Here is a 22,761-nt window from a genome sequence, read left to right as displayed (position 1 = left end):
AGAGGGACATTGTATACAGCCTGTCAACATCTAACTCGGGAATTAGGATTGTATGAGATTTTGCAAGAACAACTGCACTAATTTAAAGAGTGCAAGGATGTAGATGCACTGAGAAAATTACTATTAATATGACTGGAAGCAATCTATAGATAGCTGAAATTTAATCAACACACATTCATCCTTTTTTTTTTATTTTTTAATTTTTATATTTCTCAGGGCAAGCTCCAACATCCTTTGCAACTACAGTGCCCCAGCCCCATTCCCAGGGTCACATGTGAGAAGAAAAGGATGGTACTTTCCTCTATCAAATACTAATTCACCTGCTGTCTTTCACCGACACATGTCATGAATAGGACAGGAGTTCTAGTTTCTTCAAAGAAAAGTGCTTTTACCAAAAAAATGCCACATATGTAATTTCTGTAATTTGAAAATCATGTAAGTTGATAAGGATTTCAGGAGAAAAGGTTATTTTGCATCTTACATAGAATAAAACTGGCTCATTGTTCCATGAATTGAAGCTGATACAGAACAGGCTGGAAACATTTGTTTTGATACACTTATCTGTTAATGTAAGGCTGTCACAAAACTTGGATTTTCAAAACCACTTTGCAGATATAGGATAATTCCTCATGGATTTAAAAGTACTTTTAAAGTTACTTTGGCAGTTTGTGACATTTGTGTTTCTACCTTTGTATGTTTTATGGAATATGCGACTGAGTTATATGTACTTTTTAGATCAGAACTCCGAATTTTCAAAAGGTAAGTAGCACTTCTCAGCAGGAACATACTGAGAAACAGAGATGAAAATTAATATTCAATTGTTTGAAATGTCAATCTTCTGAGAGAGAAAAGTGGATACAGTTACACTTTAATTGCTTTCTACCTTGTGCAGAAGAACAGAACCAAACAGAAATTGTTTATGTCAAGCAAAATGTAACATGCAGGTTGGGGCATTTCTTATGTGTGAAATGCACATCAATGAAGTGAAATGAAGTCTGTTGGCTGCTTGTTGTTTTTTGGTGGTGTTGGTTTTGGCAGTCACACTGAATCTATGCTTTCCTGGGCCACCTCCACAAGATTTTGCAACTTTTATGACTTGCACTCAGAATTTAATCTTAAGCAATACTGAATGTGAATACAAACTTATAAAACCTATAACAAAGGCTTTAAGGTTTATAAACCTTAAAACATTATATGGCATCATTTACAATTACCGCCATCTTCTAGATAAGCTGTCATGGTGCAATACGGAAGATGATTCTCTTGAGACTCTGGCATTTGAAATAGAAACACCGGCATCTTCCAGGCATTTCCCCACAGGTTATTCTACTACGAGGAACAGCTGATCTGGGGCTGGGTTGTGGTTACTATTGTGAGGCATCTTGATCTTACTTTACAGAGATGGAATGTTGTGTGATTCTTTGACTTGGCATTACAATGAAAAACAGATCTGTGAAAGTGGTATTCTTCATTATCCTAGATCTGAGCCTGTACACAGTTATTTCTGTTGTTTTGAGTGACAATGAAAAATTGTAGTGTTTTTTCACTAATTGCCCTTGCGAAGTCTACTGAGCTAGTTAAAAGGGAGCAGGCCAGTACTTATTCTGCATTATCAGAACAACTTCTGATGGGATACTACTTGCTTATCTTCAGTCACCCAAAAGTTAGCCATCGAGTCTCTGGCTACTTCTGTAGGTTCTCACAGAGGACCCATTCCACCGTAAGATCCAAGACTTTAGGTGACAGAGGTAAGTGGGATGAACACGTAGAGATGCCATTTTCTCTCTACTGTCCACAGCAGAAGCAGATGCCTACCAGACCAGCTGAAACACCATTTTTTTCAGATGGTTCACGGTAGAGAAAAATCCCTCCAAATCCAGGCAGCCATACTTAGGCAATAGGGAAGTTCAGATGTAAAAGACTTAATCTATTCTTGAAAAGGCTTGATCTTGACTTTGATACTAAAAATGAGAATTCAGTTTTACCAATCCTGTTTTTCCCCCTAAATCCCTTCACTTGAGAATGTTATTTAATAAGAAATGACTGAAGAAGGAAAACTTTCCTAACCTCTATAACTACCCAGGTCTGCTTGTCAGAAATATATTTGAGATAAACTGGAGCAAAAGGCAAGGCACAAGTGGCTGAAGGCATATGAAAAGTCAGAATCTCCTTGACACAAGGCTTTTACACTGTAATGGAAAAAATATTCAACATTTAAACTTTTATCATTTTAAATTCTCAGCTAACTTATGTATACAACACTAGGAGCCAGGGAGCCTGGACTTTGCCATACAGGTCTTATAAAACATCAAAGCTTAATTATGCATTTACCACCTTAACTAACATCTTTCTCCTCATTGATATAGAGTAAGAAGCACCAGCTATTAACGCATGACCATATCTTCCATTTCCTAAATCAACTTCTTGATGACAGCCTCTTCTTATTCAGGTATCTGTTTATTGTAATATAGGTTTTGCACAGGTCAACTATTAAACACAACAAATGAAGTGCAATAAAAACCGACACAAATTAAACAAATTGAAGCATACATTCTGTCTTCATGTTCTTCCGAACAAACGTCTACAAATCATGATTAATGCTTTCTGGCATCCTGTGCATTGTGAATTCATGTCAATTTAACATTTCAGTGACTAAGATACTTTATAAGTCAATTAAAAATTGAATAAAAAAATTCAGCGTCTCTCAGATCCTTGCAGAAGTATGTGTGAGAAATTCAGAAGTGCTCACATTTAAAAAGGAGAGAAAACTGCATGTAGACACTCTAAGTGGGATGAAAGCTGTGTATTTGATTTAATCATCTCCCAGCCCATCCCCATATTCTCTATCAATGTACATTACTAGGATTTAGAATTTCTTATAGCTGCTGTTCTTGTAAATACAAAAGCGAACACTATTTTCAATTGGATTTATTACTAATACTGAAACAAAGTTACGGTCTTAAAATGTGGCCATGTTCTAAGATAGGAGAACCCCATGTAGTTATGCTCCAGAAGAGTCACATTCTGCTGTGAGAATGCAAATACTTGTTTCTGATGTGTTTTCAGCCTAACAGCTGAAAGCAAATCTTTCCAAATGTGAATCAATATCACACTTTGAAATAACATACCTGACCCTGCTTGGAGTGCAAGGCTGGGCAAGATGACCTCCTGAGGTTCCTTCCAACCTGAATTATTCTGCGAGTCTAACAGTTCATTAGAGTTGTGAACTCCTGATACGTATTTCAATCAAACTTTCTCAAGTTTAGCAATAAAACTTTGAAACAAACACCAGTTATTTCAGGCACCCAAATAGATCCACATTGCTCATGAGATGGCAAGGCACACGCTCAGTGGCAATTTACACACTCCCTAGAATTTTTTCATCACTCAACGTGGTGAGACAGTAATGCAGGGTGAGATCCATTTTATTGCATGTTAGATAAAATAAATAACTTTCTGGGATCCTCTCTCTCGGTCAACTATAAGGGAGTCTAAAACAGGCATCTTACATTGGACGATGAACTTTGAGACACCTAGCAAGATTAAGCAGGTTCCAACACACATTAAGTAACAATTTAATTGAGATGCTATCCTTGAATTTTGTGTATATCTTATAATTGCATTACCAGCAGATGAATAGTGAATTGAGAATAATTCAGTACTGATACCTTGTAGCCCCCAACTCAGGAACAATTATTAAAAAATGACCCCTGCTACAGGCCCTGTTTCAGAACTTGATTCACAATGTTGTGAAGGTGGCAGAAATTGTACCACTAACTTCACTTATCTGAATCATGCTTTTACAGCGATAGCCACAAAAAGGATGTCTGAAGTATTGCAACACTTCGATTTATCCCATCAAACTCCCTAGAATCTAGAGCCCTGAGTAGACACATGGATTCTCTACACATTTTAAGGGAAGAGATACATAAGGCACACTGCAGAGGTCATCAGCTCCGGTGCAGGTGCATTCCGCGGTGGACCTGAAGATCATGGTGTACAGGGGGGTTTCCTGAGCCGGGAAAACCCCAGGGGAGCGCAGAGACACGCCAGGAGCCGGCAGCTCTCCTGAGAGCGACTGACGAGGCGTGGATGGGGCCAGGACCTGCTGCCACAAAAGGCAGCCCCAGGCAGTGCTGGCGACCAGGAGCGCCGCGACCAGGGCGGGCAAGCAGGGCATGGTGTGGCAGCCAGGGCGTGGGGCAGCAGTTTACGGTTTGCGTGGGAGAGCGCCTCTTTGAAGGAGGGGCATTCCACTGGCCAAGTGGGAGACTTGAAGTACACATCACCCAGCAACCGGGCACCGTTCTGTGACCATCAGCACAGGTCAAGGGCACTCATCCTGCCTGACGCTCAAGGCAGAATGGTGGGCACTGCAAAGGTGTGGAGTAATTGCTGGAGGTGACTTAGACATTAGACTTAGATTTACGATTTCAAGAAAGGCACAGCATTGAAGAAGCTGTCCAGATGAAATGCAGCTGGATGCCAGGAATCTATCCCACAGGGAGTTCCCTAAGCCTGCAACCTTGGATGTCGGCAACATCAGGGGAGCCTGGTGCGCTGGCTGTAAGGGGAGTTGCCCAGAGGGAGGAGTGGTGTGGAGACACCACGGCCAAGCTCTGTGATAAGGGACTCAGAAGAGGACCAGGGCACCGATAAGCTGCATAACTGATACCCTGAGCCAACAAACTGTCATGATTTTGACAAAATGCTGTCCTTTTGGTACACTTTGCTCATTATAATAACATTATAATACCAAAACACACCTCCATCCCAAAACCTACCCACCTCTAAGGTGAGACCACTCCTCACTGAGCCTGTGCTCTGAATTTTTCCGAGCCTGTACCTTTAAAACGAAGCGAGAAAGTTTTACACCAATTGTAACAAAAGTATGTATGACTAGAGTCCCTCAAGCTCCACCTGAAAGGTAAAAATACTATAAATTAGCCTAAGAGAGAGAGGATGTTAGGGAAGATACCATTGCATACCACTCTGACCTCTGGGATCAGTTGACGGGCTGAGCCTCTCTTTCCCCCCATCGGGACGCCTTTGGGTAAGAATCTAACACTTGGTTATACCAAGTGCCTCCCCGGGAAACTTAGAAACCTCTATAGAGTCACTTTATGTCTTTTGATGCATCTGTGTTATCCAAAGCTTTGGTATTTGCATGTGCCTTGCAGTCAGTGAATTTACCACCGGTAATCCAAAGAACCTGTGTGTCTGTTGCTTTAATAAATTGCTTTGATTTATTGGTCTAGTGTGATAGTGGTCATTGAACGCGACCAGACACTTTAAGTGTGGCTGTGATAGTTCATGCAGCACGACTAGATGAAAGGTGCCTACGTTATTTGTGAATCCGTAATCGTGATAGTTCAGTGCACTGAACGCGACCGGACTTATAACGATAAATTGGGTACCTTCCAAAGCCTCTCTTGACGCAACAAAAGGCTGCAGTTCTGGCTGGGATGTCTACCATCCACCCCAGCGCTGGCCGATGCCTCCGCCCAGGCGGAGCTGCTGAAGGGAGAGGTTGCAGTACAGACCTCAGACTGCAAGAAGTGCCTAGACCTTTCTCCTGGGGCAGGGACAGGCAGCAGACCCACCTGCAAAAGGTGTGCCCAGGTGGAGGACCTCCTGCAGCAGGCGGCTGAGCTGCAGGAGGTGGTGAGAAGGCTGCATAACATCAGGGAGGCTGAGAAGAAGCTAAATGGCTGGTTCCAAGCGCAGTCTGCAGTGGACCCACAGTCCATGGTGAAACGGCCAAAAACTCCCCCATCGGCACACACAGAAGGGAGGGGGGCCAATAATGCAGAAGAATGGATGGTTGCAACAGCAAGGACCAGCACGAGGAAGTGATTTCCCCCGAAGCCTGAGGTGCCCTTGCAGAACTGCTTCACTGCTCTGCAGACTGAAGAGGAAAGACCCGTCACACCAGGAGAGATGCTGGAGCTGAGTCAGGCAGCCAATCTGCTCCCCGTATAACAACCAGTGCAGCTTAGAAAAGGTGACGAGTGATCGTAGTAGGTGACTCTCTTCTGAGAGGTATGGAAGCACCTATTTGCAAACCTGATGCACTCTAGAGAGGTGTGCTCCTTACCGTAGGCTCGTATCAGGGATGTCACCGAGAGACTACCAAGCGTTGTACAGTCCACTGACTATTATCTGCTGCTGTTGTTTCACATGGGCACCAGTGATACAGCCAGGAGAGTATGAGGAGTACCAAGAAGGATTACAGAGCCCTGGGAGCGGTGGTAAAGGACTCTGGAGTGCAGGTAGTTTTTTCATCAATCCTCCCGGTCAAAGGGAAGGGGTTTGAAAGGGCCAGTCGAATCTGGCGAATCAACAAATGGTTACAGGACTGGTGCCACAGTCAGGGGTTCGGCTCCTTAGACCATGGGACTGGCTTTGAGAAACCTGGTCTACTTGGGGCTGATGGGGTCCATCTGTCGGAGAAGGGGAAAAGCATCTTCGGTCATAGGCTTGCCAAGCTGGTGAAGACAGCTTTAAACTAAAGTTGCTGGGGGAGGGGAACCTCAATCCATCCCACTCCTACCAGTTTGATGCCAGTGCCGGAAATAGATGCCCAGAGCCTGGAGAAGTATCACAGGTCAGCAGGAGAGCACCTGAAGGAATTCCAGCCACTCCAGCCAGTAAGTCAGCTTCACTGGGGACCCAAATTAAATGCCTTTATGCAAATGCACGTAGCATGGGGAATAAACGAGGAGTTAAGAGACATGCGCACGCCTGCAGGGCTATGATCTTACTGACATCACAGAGACATACTGGGATGGCTCCTATGACTGGAATGTTGGAATTGGAGGATACAAGCTCTTTAGGAAGGACAGGCAGGGGAGACGAGGAGGGGGTGTTGCCCTCTATGTCAGTGACCAGCTGGAGTGCATGGAGGTCTGGCTGGGGATGGATGAGGAGCCAAACAAAAGCTTATGGGTCAGGATTAAAGGGAGGGCAGGGGCAGGTGACATTATAGTGGGGGTCTGCTACAGGCTACCCAACCAGGAAGACGAAGCAGATGAGGCCCTCTATAGACAGATAGGAGCAGCCTCACATTCACAAGCCCTGGTCCTCACGGGGAACTTCATCCACCTCAATATCTGTTGGAGGGACAACACAGCAAGGCATAAGCAATCTGGGAGGTTCCTGGAATATGTTCATGATAACTTCCTTCTCCAATTGATAGAGGAGTCAACAAGAAGAGGTGCTATGGTGGACCTTGTTTTCACCAACAAGGAGGGGCTGGTGGGGAATGTGAAGCTCAAGGGCAGCCTTGGCTGCAGTGATCATGAAATGGTCGAGTTCAAGATCCTTAGGGCAACAAAGAGGGCACACAGCAAGCTCACTACCCTGCACTTCCGGAGACCAGCCTCTGCAGGGATCTGCTTGGTACAGTACCATGGGATAAAGCCCTGGAGGGAAGAGGGGCCTAAGAAAGGTGGTTAATATTCAAGGATCACCGCCTCCAAGCTCAGGAGCTATACATCCCAATAAAGAGGAAGTCAGGCAAAAACGCCAGAAGGCCTACAAGGATGAGCAAGGAGCTCCTGGACAAACTCAAACACAAAAAGGAAGCCTACAGAGGGTGGAATCAAGGACAGGTAACCTGGAAGGAATACAGAGAAATTGTCCAAGCAGCCAGGGATCAGGTTAGGAAAGCCAAAGCCCTGACAGAATTAAATCTGGCCAGGGATGTCAAGGGCAACAAGAAAAGCTTCTATAGGTATGCTGGTGATAAAAGGAAGACTAGGGAAAATGTGTGCCCTCTCCAGAAGGAAATGGGAGACCTGGTTACCTGGGATATGGAGAAGGCTGAGGTACTCAACAACTTTTTTGCCTCAGTCTTCACCAGCAAGTGCTCAAGCCACACCACCCAAGTCACAGAAGGCAATGGCAGGGAGAATGGGAGAATGGGAGAATGAAGAACTGCCCACCGTAGGAGATCAGGTTCAAGACCATCTAGGGAAACTGAAGGTACATAAGTCCATGGGAACTGATGAGATGCATCCATGGGTCCCGAGGGAACTGGCGGATGAAGTTGCTAAACCACTATCCATTGTATCTGAGAAGTTGTGGCAGTCCAGTGAAGTTCCCACTGACTGGAAAAGGGGAAAAAATGACCCTCATTTTTAAAAAGGGAAAAAATGAAGACCTGGGGAACTACAGGCCAGTCAGTCTCACCTCTGTGCCCAGCAAGATCATGGAGCAGATCCTCCTGGAAACTGTGCTAAAGCACATGGAAAATAAGGAGGTGATTGGTGACAGCCAACATGGCTTCACTAAGGGCAAATCGTGCCTAATAAATTTGGTGGCCTTCTATGACAGGGTTACAGCATTGGTGAATAAGGGAAGAGCAACTCATGTCACCTACCTGGACTTGTGCAAAGCATTTGACACTGTCCCACACAACATCCTTGTCTCTAAATTGGAAAGACATGGATTTGACGGATGGACCGCCTGATGGATAAGGAATTGGCTGGCTGGTCACACTCAAAGAGTTGCCGTCAGTGGCTTGATATCCAAATGGAAACCAGTGATGAGTGGCGTTCCTCAGGATTTGGTATTGGAACAAGCGCTGTTTAACATCTTTGTTGGCGACATGGAGAGTGGGATTGAATGCGCCCTCAGAAAGTTTGCCAATGACACCAAGCTGTGTGGTGCAGCTGACATGCTGGAGGGAAAGGATGCCATCCAGAGGGACCTTGACAGGCTTGAGGAGTGGGCCCATACAAACCTCATGAAGTTCAACAAGGCCAAGTGCAAGGTCCTGCACATGAGTTGGGGCAATCCCAAGCACAAATACAGGATGGGCGGAGAATGGCTTGAGAGCAGTCTTGAGGAGAAGGACTTTGGGGTGTTGGCTGATGAGAAGCTCAAGATGACCTGGCAATGTGCGCTTGCAGCCCAGAAAGCCAACCGTATCCTGGGCTGCATCAAAAGAGGTGTGACCAGCAGGTCGAGGGAGGTGATTCTGCTGCTCTACTCTGCTCTCATGAGACCCCACCTGGAGTACCACATCCATCTCTGGGGCCCCCAAGATAAGAAGGACATGGAACTGTTAGAGCGAGTCCAGAGGAGGGCCACGAAGATGATCAGAGGGCTGGAGCACCTCTCCTATGAAGACAGGCTGAGAGAGTTGGGGGTTGTTGAGCTTGGAGAAGAGAAGGCTCTGGGGAGACCTTATAGCAGCTTTCCAGTACCTGAAGGGGGCCTACAAGAAAGCTGGAGAGGGATCTTTCACAAGGGCATGTAATGATAGGACAAGGGGTAATGGCTTTAAACTGAAAGAGGGTAGATTTAGATCACATATAAGGAAGAAATTCTTCACTATGAGGGTGGTGAGGCACTGGAACAGGTTGCCCAGAGAAGCTGTGGATGCCCCATCCATGGAAGTGTTCAAGGCCAGGTTGGATGGGCCTTTGAGCAACCTGGTCTAGTGGAAGGTGTCCCTGCCCATGGCGCGGGGGGGTGAAACTACATGATCTTTAAGGTCCCTTTCAACCCAAACCATTCTGTGATTCTAGAATATCTTCTACACAGGACAAGAAGTCAACAAAAACCTTTAGGTGGAATTGTCCTCCATTTTTTTTTCAAGGGTGAGTGATCAAAATACTTCCAGTCTCTAAAAACATCTTTTATTTAACCACAAAAATACAGACCAAGAGGCCATGAGAAAGAATGGTGCTCTTGAATTACTACTACAATACTTCTCTTAATCAACACTGACCCAGAATAGCATTAGAAACCACTGTCAGGATAAGAGAAAAGTGACAGAAAGACCTGAAGCACAAAACTGTCCATTGAAATTTTATAAATTTTACCTCCAGCTCTGCATTCACACAGAAGCCCATACCCTGTGGACTTATCACTAAACAGTATGAAATGCAATACTAATACAAGTTCCAAATTGTACTTCAAGAGGGCAAACCCTATACCGTACATATTCTGCTGTACATGAATAGTGACAAATTCCTTATCTGGGGCAGCTTGAAAAATCAGCTGAACTCTTCTGAAAGACCACCTAATGCACTTTAAAATGCCACAATACTTGTATTTAAAATCAAAAGTAAATGCCGTGCATATACAAGAACAATGCAAATGCAAGTTTTGGGGACAGAGATTAATCCTTTAAAAATTTCATTGACAGGGACAGTCTGTACCTGCTTGTGTAGGTAGAATAACAAGTCACATAGTTTTCAATTAACTGTACATTTCATATTCTCTTTTGTTAAAGAGGTCATGGATGGCAGCAGAGAGGAAAACTGCTGGCTGTGTTTCAGGTAAGAGACAGATGAAGCTGGCTCGTTCCCCAAGATCAAATGGGGAATCTCGGTTTGGAAAGCCTTCTCACATGCAGAATGGGGAGAGGGACTAGTAAAAAGGGAGGCTGCTGCACCAGTACTGGCTGGGAGACTCTAGGGAGGAAAAGAGAGTTTGTCTAAAGTAGGACACACATCTACAGTGCAGGCTCAGATGATCCACAGAAAGTTTCCTAGAAGCCTAGAGGACTGTGTGGAAGGTGTTTGAATGAGAAAGCCGCTGAAGGTTGCTGGAGCAGACTGCAAGGAAACAATGCATCCTGCAAAAATGCTGTTTACAGGAGACGGATTTATTCTGAAGCCTTTCTGCTCCGCCCTGATCCAAGTTTCATCCTTTTAAAGAAAAAAACCTTATTCTAAGTTAGCAATTTTTTGACATCATTCCAACAAAGTGTGCCTTTAGAGAATAAAAGTGTGTAGATGCGCTCACTGTAGGGAAGATGGTGGAACAGCTCCGGCACGAGGCACTGGCCTGACTGGCATCCTGTCGTGGCACTGCCAGAAGCAGCAGGTCTGCAGGGAATCCTCAAGTTAAAAATGACATTCCTGGGAGAGGGAGAATAATGCCATATCCATAAATTAAGGCACCTATATAGTGCTGAGGGACACAGAAGGGTGGGTTCGTTATTCTACTTCCCCCTCCTTCCCCTTTTTTTGAGAGAGACGGGGAAAGATAAAGGAAGAAGGAAGGAACATGGGGAAGACACAACTGCACAGAGGTCATCAACAAAGCTCTTGGAGGACCTGTGGGACAAAAGTGATTTTCTTCTAAGTGAATGATCAAAAGCAAAAAAATGTGATTTTTGGCCAACTCAGAGGCATCTACTGGAGCTAGGGGGAGAAGCTAATGGCCCCGTGGAGAAGCTTATGCTTTGAGGAAGGAAAAAAAGCCTTCCAAAATGCTTATAGAGAACGCAAAAAGAAGCAAGAAGATGCTGGGGTACCAGAGGGACACCGAGGTGCTGTGCAGCCTAGACTGCTGAAACCAAAGAAGAACAAAACAGGCAATATCAGCAGTGGGTTTTTTCAAGACCCACAGCACCACTTCCCTCAGCTGTGGCACTGCTGAGAGAGAGAAAAGGCTGATAAACCTTCCCATGGGGTGCACTCTTGGGAAGCAACATAGAGTGGGTACTATTTCATGCAGACGAGGGTCCTGAAAGGCACATGGAAAATGAATGGGATCTGACCATGACCAGGAACACACCTGGGCAGTATGTCCAAGGAGGGAAAACCGGATGCTGGATTACCTAGTGCCAGTACTAAGCAGACCAGGTTTACCAAGTGTTTGTCTGAGTGCAGTTTAATTTTGGGAAGGAGAAAGATGAATATGCCCACTGTCTCAGCCTAGAGACACATGGCCCAATGCAAAAGTGATGGGGGAGAAAAAAGAAGGTCCTATTGAGGACACAGAGCATGCCTGAAATGAAACCCAGGAGGAAGACCTCAATATAAACTAAGAAAATGCTTTTATGGGGATGGCTCAGCTAAATTATAAGAGAAGCCTGGCACCAACCTTTAGCAATATAACAACCCACTTGATAGATCTGTGTGAAAACCAAAACAGATTGGTCAATTCAATGAAGTCTAGAAAGAAACTTCTGGTCATTTAAGTGTCTTTTTGTTTGTTTTGTAGTTTGGTACAGGTGAGTCTGGATTTTAACCAGTTTTCTGATATATTTGCCAGATGCCTCAACACTGATTTATGGGCTGCTTGGCAGCAGCAGAAAGAGGTATTTCATTCTCTGGCACATTTCAGTAAAAATTTGTCAGCTGGGAATGGAACCACAGCATCACTGAGAAGAAAGCTTTATAGATACATTAAAAACCAAGCAACTCGATTCTACTTAGATAATTTTACTATACATACAGCTGGAAAATTCACCTTTATAAAGTTTATCTTAAGGGGGAAATTCCAGTTCGTGAGGTAGGGCTTGTCACCGCAAGAATATGATGCACAAACAAAAGCTGCAAAGAGGAAAGATAAACAGGATGTTGATTCTGCTTAGGCAGAAAGATGCTTGAGCAACTAACCTCAAGAAGATCCTTTTGAGTCCTCCTTTCCATAACAACAGCTAAGGCATCTCAGAACACGTGGAACTGTAATATTGACAAAAATGGACTGCCTACGTTAGTTGAAATCCTCGACAATTGCAGGTGTTCAGCATTTCTGAAAATCAGCTCTATGATATGCCCTATTTGCTAAAAAATATTCAGGAACAAGAGAAATAATGACTGTTATTACTGTTTCTTTGAAGTTCAATGATGAAAGCCAAAGAAAGAACATATAACATCTGAAATGGTTCAGGAATTACAGTCATAACTTCCCTGTCATATTGGCATGTTTGGAGACATTTTTTAAACTGCAGTGAATTTGTATTGCAGTTATAAAGTATAATTCCCCAGAATCACCCCACGAATAACTTAAATCTGAGCAGCACTGCATTACAGGTTGGCTACATAAATAAATTTACTAGGTACTTATTTTCAACAGACTTTTTCCAACTTTTTAAAATTCATATTTGTTTATATCACATGTTCTCCAAGAATTGCATAAAATATTAAAATGTGGACATTGTGCAAGCTTATTATCCATAATTTACTGAATATTTTGAACGGCATATCGTGTTAAGACAGCTCCACTTTCACATATTTAGCCTTAATTTCCTAAATGAAATTTGCATATTTGGGAAGGAAATAAAACTTTCAATTAAAAAATAATAATCAAGCACAGAAAAGGTAACCATATATAGCCTAATTCATGGCATTATAAACCATGTTTATACTCAGTAAATTCAACTGTAAAGAGAATTTGTGATGTCACTAAGTAGGGATAAGATAATATAGAAGAAAACTCAGCATGAATACTGTTTGTGAACCCTGTAGACAAGTCCCACAAATAAAGGAATAAGATGTTGAATAATAGAGACTATGACATAGTGTAGACTGAATGTGGAGGTGGATCATGAGAGAAAAAAAAAAAGGTCTGTTATTAATCCAGATTAGATAGCCTGATATACTTCCTTCAGCAGTAATTTCTGCTTTAAAATTCTTAGAAAACAACAAAAAACCACTAAGAACATATATGCAGCATCCTGCTTCCTGAAAGCTGAACACAATACATAGAACAAATCTAATTTCATGACAATTTTGTCAGCTACAACACAAGCAAAAGCTGAACAAGCAGGCTGGTTTTGCAGGTAAAGCATCAGTCTTGAGTTCAATCCCTGGGCAATCACAAAAGGTTTACACTATTCACCAACCTCTACCTCCATTTGCTGTATAACATTTTGTCAGTGAAGTCTCTCTAGTTTGTACAATATGTGAGGGGAGTGATTGCCTTGTTTTAACAACGTGCAGAGCCCCGCTGTAATGAAGCACTAACCCTGAGATAGCACTGGATACAAATAATAAAACGTTATGTCCAAGCATCTATTTGTGGAATTCTGTAATTAAAAGCAGAGGAGAAGAAGTATGCTGTAATGATAAAAAATTAATGAGTTCGCAAAAATGAATAAAAAATACACTCTTAACGTACAGAAGAAGCAGAAATAATTTTGTCATGACTTTTGAAATAGTTCAAAACCAAGGAAGTGATTATTTTTCAAAGACAGAAAGTTCAACAATCCACAGTGCTTGGACAAATTTCAGCTAAAAAACGCCACCAAAAACATAAACAAAATTAAAAAAAACCCAAGCCCCAAGATGTTTGCTTACCATACCATCAGAATTCAGGGGCAACAATGATTTATGTAAATTATTGTCCTCCTCCTTAACTGCATATGTGTTTGTGAATCAAGCATCTCCCAGTTCTCTTGCTGGAGCTACTAATCTGCCCAGTAAATTCCTCGAACCATCTTAAAATCTTTAAGATTTGTCGCTTCATGACCCCCAAATTACTTGTAATAGATAATCTGAGGATCAGGAGTGGTTGCTCTGCTTAGATCCTCGATGTGGAAGATGCAAGTGCTACTGCCAGCCTAGGAATGAAGTGCTAAAGCAGAACAAAGCCATTGCTTTTCTTCTGCAGATTACAGTATGACAGATCATGAAATACTGCATGATGTTTAATTAATTTAACAATTCCTTGCAATACAGCACTAAGCTGTCACATAAAATGTGAATACGACACATTAGAGAAAGAATTAAAGAAATTGTGCTAGAAATGTGAGAATAATTTTCATTGTGCTTATTCTGCTGCAAACTGGAAAAAAAAACCCCAAACCCACAAAATATATAGATTGTTTGGAAAGAACATACCTATTAACTCCTTATTTCTGACATCTAAGGCCATGTTTCGTAAAGCTGTAGCGACTGCACATACCACCCGGTCATTGTCTATTCGAAGCAGTTCCACCAGGATTGGCAATCCTTTTTCTTTGCGGACAGCAGCACGGATATACACTGACCACTGTAAAGACACATGGGAGAGTGTGAAGATGAAAGTGAGAAATTCACTACAGAAAGCAAGGCATCTCAGGTTGTAACAGATATAGGGTAAGGGGTAACAGAAGCATGTTGATGCAAACTCGAAAGAGGAAATAATTGCACTTATGATGCTAGGCAACCACTTGATTTGGAAATCTGCACTAATTTTTTATGGTGGCAGAGAAATTAAATGATGAATTGACTTTACTCGTAGCACACCTGGTTACATTTTCACAGCCCAAGTCTGCAGACCATTTGCTTTGCATCAGCATTTTCTATGTAACATCTAATGATGCTTGTTCACTGCTAAAACAACAAAATTTATATTACAAAACATATATTAAAAAAACATGTTCAAGAGGTCTGAGTATTTCTTTGTTATTACTGTAAGAACTATTTAGTCTAAAAACATGAAAATACTGTTATAATTTCTCTTGTGATCGTCGACTTGTTCAGAAGGAAAAATGAGGACAACTATATGCCTGGTTTTGCCACCAGTAGTGGTCTTAACCGGAAGACTATTGCTCATCGAGGAGTTCGAGATTCACATAAGAGTTGACCTGAGGCAGGCACAGGCCTGTGCTGTGCTGTGCCGCGCTGCATGTACCACGTGGCTGCAGGATAAACCCAGCTGCTGATTGTATTGGAGAAGCCTGTAGGCATCTCCCACTTGGCAGCTGGTCATGACACCACTGGCATGCCTTTGTCTTTATCTCAAAGTGAAGCAGCGTGTTCTCATCTGAACATCCTTTTGGTTTGACAGCAGAAATGATGAATGGATTTGTTTACTTCTAAGAAAATCCTCTAAGAGCTCTAAAGACTATCATGCTACTGAACTTCTCCATGGATGGGACCTGTGCAGCCTACCATGACTAGGAGGTCCATCCAATGCTGCACAACTTGGGGTTCCCAGCGTCTGAAGGGATGAAAGATTAACTATACTATCCTCTTTTTCATTCCACTGTTAGCTCCAGAAGTTGGAAAAATGTAAACAAGACCAAAACTGTGACATTGTGGTTTTAAAATCTATGGGTATTGCCAAATTTGAGATGTTTGGACACTTGCAGGATGTGCAGGCCTTCTCAGCACAGTCCGCTTCAAAACAGGCCATCTACTAAGCATATATTCCTTCCCACATCCTGAGCTCTTCTCTGGAATTTTCATAAAGTTCACATTCATGCTCCTCATACCAGTAGTCGAAAGGAATTTATTGAGGCAGAGCTTCTCCCTCCTTTCAGTGCTATGGCATGGATGCTTATCCTGCCATCACACCTGGAAGGTGAAGACATAGTTCTGGAAGCCCTTAGCCTTTGAAATATTTCAAATATTTCAGAAAATAGGATGACAAGCCTTAGGATTTTCAGATCATGATGACCCTTCTCTTTTGAGAAACCTTCCTTAAAGAACAGTTAGATCACACCTTAGAGATCAGTTACTTTGTAATAGTGTTCCTCCATAAACAGAAAGAGTAAAAACAAATTCCATGAAATAAAGCATTAGAAAACGGTAAGCACACTCACTGTCAGCAGACCATGCTTAACCTCTGCATATGGCCTCTACTTACCACAGTCGAAGTGTTCACTTTAAAAGTTAGCATCTGTTTATGCTACAGACAGGTGCCTTGAACAGCAAAAGCCAGAATATATTTTATGATAACAACCATAGATACAGAGACAGACAAGGGCTGCAATGTTGCACTATCTGGAGTGCAAATTCATTCCAAGTGAAGTCATTCAGGGGAAATTGGGAAAAAGGAAAAGAAATCAGCATTTAAAGAATATTATTGTATTATTTCTCCTCTGCAGCAACCGTGCATAACAAAAGCTAGCTGGCTGGACTTTGCTGTAGACAAAAGTGATAATGGTTACAATAAGCTTTCAAGTCAGGTAAATGGCACACAGGGTTCTCAGCATCACTGAGCACAGTAATGTGTCTAAAACGTAAATGTGCCATCATTTTCTGCAGCAAAGCAAATAGCTTTTAGGTGACAGAAGTGGTAGCAGGATTCTTGATTGATCTTATTCTACGCTCTCTCCTCCAGTCTCTTCTCTAGAACCAGTGTACAGGATGATCATCAGATAAAAACTAAAACACCTCTTAAGGATCAGTGAGTTTAACTGAAAGTGTCTGCTGAAAAATAATTTCTTTCCTATATCTTGATTTTAATGGGACACTAAATATAGAGGACGCTGTGAAAACACCAAATTAATCTTTCTAAGCTTCCTGTTTTAATAAACATGTATTTACCTGCCAGTTAAACACACTGTCACCTGCAGCTGGGAGTACCCAAAGCAATAGCTCTTTGCACTTAAAAACTCCCATTGCTGGCTGTTCTACACCTCTCCCAGGGGAGGCCTCCGCTGCATCTGCTGTGATTACAAGGTGACTGCTGGAGTGAGAGCTCATGGTAGCAGTGAGACTATTTTGAGAAATTAGTGAGCCTGCCTGGTTGAGGTGAGAGTTCAAGCTAGCAGACAGTATACTGAAAGATGCTGTCGTTCATCGCAAAAGTACATATCGGATGTAGTGCTTCCAATATGGGTTACATGGGGAACCACTGGGGGTGTTTGTTTTTTTTAAAAAAACTTATTTGTGTCTATTCAATACCAGAGAGGATCTAAAATGATCTTACAGATTATCCACTATATTATAAAAACCTCCGTATTAAAACCTCAGTAAATAGTTTTCCTTTGAATTTTTTTAGTCAGCTACCCAGGGAAAACACAAGCACTTGTTTTATGAAACCCAGGTTAAGAGCAGACTTCTTGGATTGTAGTATTTTCATCATCCATTCCAAAACAAAAACCTAAAAGAAACAGATTAAGAAATGGATTTTTTTAACCACTACGGAGAGCAGAAGACATTGTAGGAGAAACACTGAAATAACTCAGTATGAAAAAAAGAGAAAATATAAACCTCCCTACTGAATAAATGACATGCAAGCCTTCAGCATCTGTAATGAACTAATTAATTTGATCACAATAGTAAAAAATACCACTCCAAAGTTCTCACAGGGGAAAAATCCAGATATAATGTTTTACAGACGCACATATGCACACACATGCATAAAACAATGGGAGAAAGAGAGAAAAGTATGCACCAAACCTCTCCTCTCCCCCGCGCATTCCTCCCCCGCCCCCAGCTCTGTTTCCAGAGAACGCCATCCGCTTTGGGAGAAGTTCACAGACTCCTCAATGTGTGATTTGCTATCATTTCATCTGCGTTTTCAAGTCATGCACCTTAGGCAGAAAGACAGAAATGTCTATTAATTGTTTCAACAGTCTCCAGAGAACTTTCCATGTGGAAAGTGGTAAGAACTGTCTGTGTCTCTTTCCTTAAGCTGCCAATTAGGACAAGTCTCTGCAAGCAATTACGCTGGGCTGTGCAGATTTCAGGAACGCTCAAATTGAGATGCCTCAAAACGGCTATTTTATTCTCGCAGAGAATGGAAAAATTGATTCGCTCTTGCATATACTGATGATCCTTTTGTTTGCCTAAAGCCATCGTGAAACACGCCTGCATTTCCACATTGCAGGTCAATTGCTAATATGAGCTCAGTGAATTATAAAAGAGAAGAGATGAAATATCATAAAAAAGAAAAGAGACAAAGGGTTTGTTGCCTATCAGTAGGTAAATGAGGCACTCTGCCAATGTGCTTAATCATCCTGTTATTCCACAAATCAGTGGCAGTGTCAACGATCAAATAACTGTTCAGTTTGTAAAGAGAAAGGGCTCCTATGGGAACAGCAAACACTTTAGAGGGAACAAGGAGCCAAAAAATAAAAATCATTATTGTTGCATCAGATTGCGGCTAAATTATCAGAGACAAGCACAGGAGCCACAATCTGTGCATGAATACTCTTTACAGGTAATTGAATTCAGGGGGCATAACTGCCATACATCACTTTGAAGGTACCTAGTGCATCTCTATGTCCACTTTCATTAGTAGTTCCCTTTTTATTTTTGTCATAGTAATTAAGTAGAAAAATACAGTAAACCGGAAAATCGTTTTTCAGTTTGTCACAGTTGTTATTATAAAGGACCCTTTCTAGAGCTGAATGTCTCCAAGGATTAAGATTACATTAGGCTGAAACTCAACAAAAGAGTAATTAATCTAGATAAAACGTACTTATTTTTTTCAGAAAAATTGAAAAGCATTTAGGCAGTTAACTCCTTTTAGTGTTTCATGTGTTTTTTTTTATTCTCATATGAACCACCACCAAAGGAGACCAAACTAAAAGATGAAGACATTTCCAGCACAAAATGAAAAAGAAAAAAACCCACCAAAATAAACCCACAAAAAACCCCCAAGGAATACCAACAATTGTATACACTTGATCTTTTGAATGGATTCATTCTCCTGCCATTGACATCACTGTTATCGGAGTACCTCCAGAGTATTTCACCATCACATACTTCAGTTTTGACTAGAATATGCATTGTATTGGTACAGTTCAACACTGTGACTTAAAGACTATTGAGATATCGAATATTAAAGGAAATTGCTGAGACATATGAGTAATCGAAGATCAATATTCCTCTTTGTCTGATCATACTCAATGTAATACATGCATCAGGGAAAAAAGAGAATATTTTTACATTCCACTTTTACTATTACAGATTTTCTTCACTCAAATAACTCTACTGGGATCCCTGAGAAGTCACACCACCTGACAAAGAGCAAGGCTCTGAAATCTTGGTTATCTTTTTGCAGTTTCTGAAGAGAGCAAGCACTTCCCAGGGGCTTTCTGCTCCCTGACTGCAGTGTTTTGGTCTCAGAAATTACCCCACCTGGTAGGCCACCAGTAAGTTCTCTACATCTTTGCACTGGGACAAGAGAAAAGTATTAACTGGTTACTGTACTCTTGCTCCATGACTTTAGACAAGCTTAAAGAGAAAGGAAAAAATCTGGTGGGTAAAGAATAGTGACATAAATATATTACAGAAAACTAAAATGGTGTTAACAGAAGATACCTTAAATGTTTGATGAAAGTAAAGTTCAGAAGGTACTGCCCTCCCACCTCATCATTCTTGGTTCTGCAGTACAAGTATGTGCTGTGTGTTCAAAATGATCTGAGAGCCATTACAATGACTTCTCCAAACATTGTACCTAATATCATTAAAAAAGAAAGGCTTTGAGACAAAAATGACACATCTCATGGGAAGCAAACTGACTGAGTGTAGTAAGGGATTACTTTGAGCATTAATTCATCATGAGCTACTGTGCTCCTAGTCCATGCTGATCTCCTTATGATGTCTGTGATATGGGTGTTTGCAGCAGCAGGTCTTGCTTCTTGAATATCGTCCTGTCCCTTGAATCTTGTCTTCCTTCCTACAGAGCCAATACATTGCCCTGTATTAATTGATGCTGCCTCATCTACAGGGGGGATTCCACCCAGGTAAGAATTCCTGACAAAATAAAGCACTGGTTATTTAAAAAGTTTGCCTTTGTTGATTACGTGATGTGTTGTTATAAGTGGTCTTCTCCATCCTATCACATAAGGATTAATAATATTATTATTTTGGAGAAAATGAATGTAAGCCTTTTCACTGTAATCCAAAAAACTTTCTCCTGGAACAGCCCAATGAAACTCCAAAGGGTTAATATGTAAATAACTAGAGTCATCAGAAAAGTCTGGCAAGGAACTGACAATATGTCCTTGCCTGATAAGAGGAAGATTGATAACCTAGATGTCTGCTGCTTTAGACAATAATTACTCATTATCTGCAAGTCTCTGGATGGTAAGGAGCTTGAAACTCTTTTCATACTACTGTTTGAAGTAGCTGCACTGACCTTGTGACTGAATCAGTGCCTTTTATGTTTTCAGTTTCCTCATCTAATAATTTACTTAATGGAGCTCTTGCTCCCATGAAAGTCAGATTTCTCTAGGATGGAATTAAGAAAATAAATGTAGTAGCTTGCCTAAGGAGCAAAGACCGAGATTGCATCTAGCTATCTCAAGAGATCAGGCCAATGACCCATAAACTCCATTCACATGGGTACTGTACCTGTTGGGGATCAAAGGCAGGGACATTCAATTGTCTAACCAAAGAGCCTTATCATTCCCTGCTGAGTATGATCAAACGTGGAAGTGAAAGAAAAGGAGGTAGAAAGAACTAGTCAAGGAATACTATGGCCTCATGCGATTGCAAGACTTAAACAGAGCAGCACTTGTTCCTGATATTAAGGAGCCCAAGGAACTAACAGACACTCGGGAAAATGAAGGTGGGCATCCTGTCATTAAAGCAGATGAGGGAAGTTTGTAAAGCCTGAAAAGTAACTGGGACAGAAGACTGGGCACACAGAAAGGACTAACCAAGGCCCAGAGCAGGTGTGCTACCTGTTCTAATGTAAGCCATTACGTTGCCAACAGAAACACAGTAGATCTTCTTTCCTGGTTTTATAAGATACGTACTACCTATATACGTTATGATAGTATTTTAAAACAAAACAGGATCATATGAATGAAGAAATTATTTTTAAGGGTTCGACAAAACTAAGGAAATCCTACTTGTGGTGACAACACTGTGTTTTTAATTGCATGCAATAGAAAAGATAATATTGTAGGACCAGAGGCAAAGGGAACAAACTGAAACACAGGACGTTTGCAGAACATCAGGAAATGCTTTTTCACCGTGAGGGTGACTGAGCACTGGCACAGGTTGCCCAGAGAGGTTGTGGAGTTTCCATCCTTGGAGACATTGAAAAAAAGTCTAGACATGGTCCTGGGCAACTGGTTCCAGGTGACCCTGCTTGAGCAGGGGGTTGGACCAGATGACCTCCAGAGGTCCCTTCCGACCTCAGCCCTTCTGTGATTCTATGAGTTCACATCAACAGGTATTGCAGAAATGTCTCTGGCAGACAAACTGACATCAGCCTAAATTTAGCTGTCAGATGCATATAGGCAGACATAGTAATATACAGATATCCCAATATCTCTTTTCTTCCCGAGAGGGAAATTTTGTTCATAAGGGACATAACCTTGGATTCTTGACATCGTTAACTCTAGGACATTTTGCGTATAACTTTTTACATGCTCAGCAGATTTAAGCCACTTTTATTCCCACCATGTAAGGAAAAATACTGATGCCAGACTACATATAAAAAGATCTATGGAGATTTCCTTTTACAGGATGAGTCTTGTAATTTTATACCTCGTAATTTTTTTAATCCAAGGTACTAAAATAATTAATGATATGAGGTTGCAGAAAGGACTTCAGGTTTGAAGTGTGATAGTGAGAGAAATTTCTTAATAAGCAGGCAAGTGTCTTCAGAATACAGCTGAGTCAGCAAACCTCCTATTTTTATTTGTGCATTTTTGCACAAACTAGCCAAAACCCAAATTAAGTGACAAAGAAAACTAACAGAGCTTGCAATGAAAGTAGATACCTAATGGGAAGTAAGGAGTCTCCACTGCTTCCAAAGGCATGTCTCAAGCCTTATTTGCTCAGCGAAATCTCCAGCTAAGCTTGATGAGGAATGTATTTGCCTAGAATTTTATTTCATATTACCAAGCAGCTTTAAAATACAAGTTCATATTAAGTATAATTAGAGGAAGTCTACTTTTGGGGAAAAAGGTAGCTCAGAGTGGCAATGAAAGACAGCAAAACCAAAACCAATGGCCATCCTTTTTACGTGTTGCTCCTTCTGCCTGTAGGAAGTTTAGGATACAGTGAAATTACCTTGGTTAAGATTTGATGGAGAAAATATTTTGGGAAGCAATGAATCCCCTCAAACAGAAACCCACCCAGCCCCAGGCAGCAGCTGAGTTCTGCAGAAGAGGGTAGGTGCGTGCACGTACAGCGCTGACAACCTGACCTGCAGGCTGTCAGGCTGCATGTGTATTGGGGGTGTGTACTGCCGGTGGCCATCAACCCCATCAGGAGGGGGACATGCACTGACCAGTGCAGTATCACAGGCCACTGTGCAAAGCAGTAGTCACCCCTCAAACATACCTTGGCAGCGATGTGGAAAACTTTGTCAACCCCCGCCCCCCCCCCC

At 41.9% G+C, this 22,761-nt stretch overlaps 1 protein-coding gene across 2 annotated transcripts in view; it reads right to left on the bottom strand.

The window, feature by feature from the left end:
- CTNND2 (catenin delta 2) overlaps window positions 1-22,761 on the bottom strand; it is a 566,936-nt gene that overhangs the window by 65,357 nt on the left and 478,818 nt on the right. For both annotated transcript variants that reach the window (XM_075728121.1, XM_075728122.1), the window contains one exon: window positions 14,592-14,742. In XM_075728121.1, coding sequence (XP_075584236.1) covers window positions 14,592-14,742 — 151 coding nt within the window. The remainder of the gene's footprint in view (window positions 1-14,591; window positions 14,743-22,761) is intronic.

This window comes from Pelecanus crispus, chromosome 2 (assembly GCF_030463565.1).
Source record: "Pelecanus crispus isolate bPelCri1 chromosome 2, bPelCri1.pri, whole genome shotgun sequence".
Taxonomy (NCBI): Eukaryota; Metazoa; Chordata; class Aves; order Pelecaniformes; family Pelecanidae; genus Pelecanus; species Pelecanus crispus.
Note: the sequence above shows the minus strand (reverse complement) of the source record. Positions and strands in the feature narration are given on the sequence as shown.